The 7,763-nt window shown below is 38.7% G+C and overlaps 1 protein-coding gene across 1 annotated transcript; it reads right to left on the minus strand.

The window, feature by feature from the left end:
- Positions 1-5,820: 5,820 nt before the first annotated feature.
- On the minus strand, positions 5,821-7,763 carry LOC107921613 (uncharacterized). Its single transcript, XM_016851445.2, has 4 exons — positions 7,602-7,763; positions 6,976-7,442; positions 6,537-6,837; positions 5,821-6,450 (listed from the first exon to the last, which is right to left on the minus strand). Exons 1-4 carry the CDS (start codon positions 7,761-7,763, stop codon positions 5,821-5,823), a joined length of 1,560 nt encoding a protein of 519 aa, XP_016706934.2.

A 7,763-nucleotide genomic window follows, 5' to 3' on the forward strand; every position in this document is an offset into this window, starting at 1 on the left:
CCTACTCCATTGTAACTTCAAGGAGATAAGACTGGTGGCTAAAATCTACTCCCTTGCTACATTGAGAAGATAAGGTTCGCCACTTTCGATCTACCTCACTGCTATCTCGCGGAGACAAAATTTGAATCATCAGTCTGCTCCCTTGCTACCTCAGGAATATAAGACTACAATCTTCAGCCTGCTCCCTTGCTACCTCAGAGAGATAAGGCTGGTAGCTAAAATCTGCTCTCGTGCTACCTCGGAAAGATAAGATTCGCCGTCTTTGATCTGCTCCACTGCTATTTCAGGGAGAAAAAGTTTTAATTCACCAATGTTACTACACCGTCCTCTTGGACATGTCCTATAGACTCGGTTTTATATGCCTATGTTTATGCCAAATGATTAGGATGCTATGATCGAAATGAATCAAATGCTCCTAACTAGATGTGTTATGAATGATATATGAATGCAGAAATGAGAATGATCCTTTGTTAAGTGCTTAAGGTATCATCCCTCGTTGTTCATCAAGGCATTATCACTGACGTGTTACGCTGCCATCTTGTTCGGCTGGTATTTTCTGACAGAAAACTTCGAAGAAATAATCACATTTTGCTCAACTAGTTTGCTCCACTGTAACTTCAGGGTCTCTTTCACCGTACCTTTGGGACCTAAGGTTTGTACCATCTTCAAACCCTCCAATTGTAACTTAGGGGTGGAGGATCTAAATTTTTTCCCATCAATTCAGTCTGTTACACCATTCCCCGGGTGTCATGACCAGACGTGTATACCTGATATTTGCATGAATGTAAAATATCATTTTTTCCTTTCTCGATAATGACCCCATTTTATACTTTTAGGTTGACACTGATTATTCTTCATCGAAATTGTATCACCGACGCAATATCTTGTCCTTTTGTTCAATCACTATTTTGGACAAAAATTCGAAGAAATGGTCTCAATTTAAACCCTTCCTCCTCAAATATTTCTTTAAGCTTGGTGAGTTCTAAACAATAGTCCTGTTTTAGGTTCTTGTATTATTTAGAAGCTTCTAGAGTAATATGCGAAACTTCTGTTGTGAAAATATTATTAGTTCATTAATCATTATTTCAATGCAACATGCTTGCAACAAAACTTAACAGTGGATAAGAATGGAAGTGAATTGGAGCATAGCTCGAAGTGAATAAATTATCAAAGATAGAAAAATAAAAATGGAAATTGATTAGGAATGCATATCTTGGAAAGGAAAAATATTTTAAAGATAGCGAATTCAATATGAATAAGATGAAGACTAGTTACCCCCAATATCGCAACCTGAGTTTCTTTGTACGAACTCCTCGAAGACCAATTTGAGCTTGACATGTGTTTAGGAGATCAGAAGTACCTCATCAATACGTCAAGATGTAGCATACCATTTCCTTGTTAATTCAGGTACAGCAAGATCACTGCCTTCCCCATATTTGATCAAAATTTGAGCCGTCCTTTTCAGGTTTTCAACTCAAATCCCCTTTGGTTTCAAGGCGCCCTTTGTGGGTTTTCACTTTGGCCTCTCCTTTTTATCTTTTTATATTTTTTATATAGAGAGTCTCAAAGTGCCCTTTGCGGGTTTTCACCTTGGCCCTTTTTCTTCTTTTCTTTTTCTTTTTATTTTGAAGGTCTCAAAGCGCCCTTTACGGGTTTTCAATTTGGCCTCTTCCCCTCTTTAAGTATAGTACTTCTTGACTGAATCTGAATTCACAAGATTGGGCAAGTTTTTCTCATCCATTTCGATCAAAATTAATGCTCCTCTAGAGAAAGCCTTCTTTACCACATAAGGTCATTCCCAGTTTGGCATCCATTTCCCTCTGAATCCTTTTGTATGGGAAGGATCTTTTTCAATACAAGATTCCCCTCATGAAACTCTCTTGGGCGAACCTTCTTGTCATAAGCTCTCATCATTCATTTTTGGTACATTTGACCATGATGGATAGCCATTAGTCTCTTTTCCTCAATCAAATTTAACTGATCATAACGAGATTGAATCCATTCTACTTCATCTAACTTTAGCTCTGACAAAACTCGAAGGCAAGGTATCTCTAATTCAATGGGTAAAACTACCTCCATTCCATAGACCAATGAGAAAGACGTTAACCCAATAGAAGTTCTGACAGATGTTCGATAAGCATAGAGAGCATATGCTAACTTCTCGTGCCAATCTCTATAAGTTTCAGTCATTTTCCCCACAATCTTCTTAATATTTTTATTGGCTGCTTCCACTGCATCATTCATTTTTGGGTGATATGGTGATGAGTTATGGTGTCTGATCTTGAACTGACTACAGACCTCTACTATAATGCTATTGTTCAAATTTAATGCATTGTCAGATATGGTCTTCTCAGGCATTCCATATCGACACATAATTTCCTTCTTTAAAATTTGCTGACTGCCACTTAGTCACATTGGCATATGAAGCAGCCTCTACCCACTTTGTGAAATAGTCGATGGCCACAAATATACCGATGCCCATTCGAATCTTTCAATGAGATTGGCCCTATGACATCCATGCCCCACATGGAGAAAGGCCATGGGGAAGTTATAACATGCAACAGCGAATAAGGTACATTTTTGTCACCATAAATTTGACATTTGTGACACCTCTTAGCATAATTGATGTAGCCTCCCTCCATGGTAGACCACTAATATCCAAATCTTATAATCTTTCTTGCCATTGTGAAACCATTAGCATGGGTTCCACAAACACCCTCTTGAACTTCTTCCAAGATTTTCTTAGCTTCAACAGCGTCCACACATCTCAATAGTACTTGATCCTTTCTTATTTTGTACAGGATATCCCCATCTAAGACATAATCACACGCTAGTCTTCTCAACGTCCTTTTATCATTCTCCATTGCTTGGTCAGGATACTCACGATTTCTCACATTTCGTAATATAACTTGATACCAAGGGTGGTCATCTCTCTCTTCTTTCTCCATGTTATAACAATGAGATGGGGCTTCGTAAACACTTATTGAATGGGTTTTATATTCTCTTGTTTGCTCACTTTGATCATGGAAGCTAAAGTAGCCAAAGCATCTATCATCTAGTTTTCATCTAGTGGAAGATAATTGAAGGTAATATCATCAAAATCCTCTATTAACCCCAATACTAATCTTCGATAATTGATCAATTTGGATTCTCTCATCTCTCATTCACCTTTATGTTGGTAAATCACTAGCGCGGAATCTCCATATACCTCTAGTTCTTTGATCTTACGTTCTATGGCTGCACAAAGTCCCATGATACATGCCTCATATTCTGCCATATTATTTGTGCAATCAAAATCCAATTTACATGTGAATAGATAATGATCTCCATTTGGGGATACCAGGACTACCCTAATTCCATTACCCATAGCATTTGAGGCTCCATCAAAGTTCAATTTCCAAAGATGATCTTTTGTAGCATCCTCTTCAGTAGCTGCCACATACATTAGCTTTTCATTGGGGGAAATTAAAATTCAAGGGCTCAAAATCTTCTAGAGCTCTACTGGCTAGAAAATCTGCTATTGCGCTCCCTTTCATGGCTTTTTGGCTCACATAAACTATGTCAAATTCAGAAAGCAGAATTTTCCATCTAACCATCCTCCCATTCAAAGCATTTGACTCCATCATATATTTTAGGGGGTTCAACCTCGAGATTAGCCAGGTTGTATGGTACAGCATGTATTGCCTCAACCTCCAAGTTGTCCAAATTAAAGCGTAACACAATTTCTCAATCATCGAATATCTCAATTCACACTCAATGAATTTCTTACTGAGGTGATATATCGCCTTTTCTTTTCTTCCCGACTCATCATGTTGGCCAAGCACACATCCCATAGAGTTATTAAACACTGTTAAATACAGTATTAACGACTATCTGGGCTTGGAGGTGACAGCATTAGGGGACTTGACAAGTATTGCTTTACTTTATCAAAAGCTTTCTGGCATTCATCATCCCATACACCTGGGTTTTATTTTTTAAGAAGACGAAATATGGGGTAACATTTCTCAGTTAATTGTGAAATGAACCGAGCAATGTAATTTAGCCTTCTAAGGAAGCCCTGAACTTCTTTTTGAGTACGCGGTAGAGGCAATTCTTGTATAGCCTGAACTTTGTCTGAATCAATCTCAATTCCTCTCTCACTGACTATGAAGCCCAGCAGTTTTCCTGACCTAGCTCCAAAAGTACATTTTGTTGGATTGAGCTTTAGTTGAAATTTTCTCAATCTTAAGAACAACTTTCTCAGAACTTGGATGTGTTCCTCTTCGATTCGGGATTTGGCAATCATATCATCAACATAAACTTTGATCTCTCTGTGCATTATATCATAGAATAAGGTCACTATGGCCTTTTGATACGTCGCTCCTGCATTCTTCAACCCAAACAGCATCACCTTATAGCAGAATGTACCCCACAAAGTTATGAAGGTAGTCTTTCCCATGTCTTTAGGATGCATTTTTATTTGATTATATCTCGAGAAGCCATCCATAAAGGAAAACAACGAGTAGCATGTCGTATTATCCACTAGAGTATCAATGTGAGGCAAGGGGAAGTTGTCCTTTAGGCTAGCTTTATATAAGTCTCTATAATCCACACATATTTGTACCTTTCCATCTTTCTTAGGAACCGGCACAATGTTGGTTACCCATTCTAAGTAGCAGGAATCCGGCATCAAATTGCTTTTTGACTTCCTCTTTTATTTTTAGCACAATGTCTGGCCTCATCCTTCGAAGTTTATGCTAAATTGGCTTGCAATATTCTTTTATGGGAAGGCGATGTACTATAATATCAGTGCTTAACCCAGGCATATCTTGATATGACTACGCGAAGACATCTTTGAATTCTTTAAGTAACTCAATAAGGTCCTGCTTCGTTTCTTCGGTTATGTATGTTCCCATTTTTACTTATTTCCTTCTTCTAAAGTCACAGTCTCTACTGTCTCCTTATAAGATAGAATTTGTTTTTCCTCTTATTCTACCATCCTTATCAAGTCCGGAGATAAGTCACAATCTTTGTCATCTTCAAAATCCTAGAATCCCTCTAAACACATGTCTTTCTCAAAAGGCGATTCTGAGTTAGTAACAGTGTCGCTTATGTCATTGACATCTAGGAACCTATTTTAGGTACAAAAATATACAAAGAATGAATGAATTTAAGAATTATTATCTGTATGGTATGATTATGAATGAAATGAAAGAATGATTTGGAAAAAAGTCCAAAAGGACCAAGACAATTCCTCGTATGGAAAGAATAAAATAATTACTTGTATGGAAAGAATGAAAGAATATTTTGCTCAAAACGATAGCAAAGATGTACTTCATTGAAATAATGATGAGCCTATTTCACAAAAGAGTTCTTTTTGCTTCTAGGCTTCAAGCAACAAGTGTGCTTTGAACATTACTCTGAGTAAGCTCTAAATACTACAAGAATTTCTTCTACAGTCCAGTTGTCCAGAACACTCCCAGGTTCATAAGGACGAATATCTGACAAGGTCCCTTCTTCAGTTGCTTCTTCAAATATGGCATTGATGTGAACATTTCCCAACATTACTTCAATGTTTTCTTTTCCTGGCGTCTTTTGCTCAGGATGAATAATCCCCCCTGATACAAAAATCTTGGATATGTGAGGAATTATCATGGGTTCCCACTTGATTTCTTCACCACTCAAACGTGTCCTTCTTCTTTCCTGCCTTTTTTCCAACTCCTTCTTTCTTTGTCTCGCATCTGGCTTGAACCCTAAACCAAAGCGGTCATGTTTTTCCTTCAACATTGGAACGTCAAATCTTCCCTAGAGGTGCCTTCCAAGTCATTTTCCTAGTAAAGCTCATTTTCCTACCGTCAATTGTAGCCCCATCCATGTAGTTTTGGACATTTTTGGCACTGGAATCTTATACCCTTCAGTGATGAATGTCACATTGAAAAACTCCAAAGATCGAAATGAACATTCAATTACCTCATCACTTGTTTCCGAATACGGCCCATCACTGGTTACGGCTGCGATAATATCTTCCTCGGTATTTATTATCACCTGTCGACCCTCTGATACTAGTTTTAATTTCTGATGTAGTGATGAAGGCACTGCCCCTGCTGAATGTATCCAAGGTCTTCCCAATAAGCAGTTGTATAAAGGCTTAATATCCATCACCAGAAAATCCACCTTATATGTGTTCGGGCCGATCAGAAGAGATATTTCAATTTTGCCCATTACCCTTCTTTCTGTTCCATTGAACGCCCTTACTATATTTTGGCAGGTTTTCATGTGAGAGCTATCCACGGGCAATCTATTCAGTGTGGATAATGGAAGGACATTCAAGGCTGACTCGTTATCGATTAACACCCCTGGTAGCGTATACCCCTTGCAGCAGGTGGTGATGTGTAGAGCCTTAGCTGATCCCACGCCATCTGGTGGTATTTTATCATCATTGAAGAAGATGAAGTTATCAGCCTTATATTGCTAACCAGGCAATCTAGCTTACTGACAAAAATATCGTTAGTGACATAGGTTTCGTTTAAGACTTTCATCAGTGCACTGCGATGGACCTCCGAACGTAGCTGCTCCACAACACTGTACTCGCTATGCTTTAGAAACTTTAGAAATTCTTTAGCCTCCTCTTCATTGACCGGCTCATTAACTGGAGATTCAGGTCTGGCAATTCTTTCTTTCTTCTGTTCAACCACTGTAGCTTTTCCTTTTGCGGGTTCCGCTTTTGCATCCACTGAATCGTAGCGCCTTCTACTACGCGTATAAGATCCCACGTCTTGACCTTGCCTTGAAGCATCGGCCAGGTTCTCTTTTTTTGGGATCGTCACATTACAATAGTAATTCCATGAGACCCTTTTACTGTCTTTATAAGAAAAAATCGTAGGCTTTTAGATTATGACTTTTGGTGGCATTCATATTCCCACTTCATTATTCTAGGGTCGTGAAATAATGACCACTGGGTCGTTGACTTTTGGGACCTTCATTGTTGATTCTGACGTGCATATGCTTCCTTCTTCTTTAACTTTCTCACAGAACTCTATCTCTTTATTGTCCATTAGACCTTGTACCAAAGCTCTGAATTCTACGCATTCTTGGACTTCGTACCCCTCTTCATGATGGAACTCATAGTAGTTCCTTATCTCTTCGCAACTCCCTTCTGGATTCGAAGTAACTAACCCTCTCTTTGCCATCTCCTTCCAGACCCACCTCAAAAGAGTTTTTACTTTTGTAATATCTGCCTTGATCGTTCTCCTCATATTTTTACTTATCGCGTTTACCCCATTATTGGTATGATTGGGTAACGGGTTTTCTATACTAGGTGCATCATCAAACTTCACAATGCCCATTTGAATAAATCTTTCCACTAACTTCTTAAAGGTAGTGCAATTTTCTATTGAACGCCATGTGATCCCTGCATGATACTCATATTGAGCATTTGCATCGTACCATTTAGGGTATGGGGGCTATAATGGCTTTAAGTAAAAAGGGGCCACCACATGTGCATCAAATAAGTTTTGATATAGCTCCCTATATGTCATGGATATAGGCATGAACTGTAGTCTTTCTATGTTCGTCCTCATATTGGATCCTTGTCTTGGGGTACCCAGATGGTTGGTGGTTACCGTCTTCGGTTGGTTTACAGTGAGTGACTTGGAATGACCTTTGCTGTACGTGCTCGTATTGTTCACCTCATTCTCCTTTTTTCTTGGGGTTGGCCTCTTGGTACTTTCCCCTGCATCTATTTTGTCACTGCTTACCGCATTCTCAATCATTTCACCAGTCAT

The sequence above is a fragment of the Gossypium hirsutum genome, chromosome A12 (genome assembly GCF_007990345.1).
Source record: "Gossypium hirsutum isolate 1008001.06 chromosome A12, Gossypium_hirsutum_v2.1, whole genome shotgun sequence".
Taxonomy (NCBI): Eukaryota; Viridiplantae; Streptophyta; class Magnoliopsida; order Malvales; family Malvaceae; genus Gossypium; species Gossypium hirsutum.

Excerpts from the sequence above, each read along its gene's own strand:
- LOC107921613 (XM_016851445.2), bottom strand. The coding sequence starts at position 7,763 with ATGACTGGTGAAATGATTGAGAATGCGGTAAGCAGTGACAAAATAGAT. Across the intron at positions 7,443-7,601 it reads CTGTAAACCAACCGAAGACG|CCCCCATACCCTAAATGGTA; the intron begins GTAACCACCAAC and ends AAGCCATTATAG. Across the intron at positions 6,838-6,975 it reads GAAGAAGGAAGCATATGCAC|TAAAAGGGTCTCATGGAATT; the intron begins GTCAGAATCAAC and ends TTATAAAGACAG.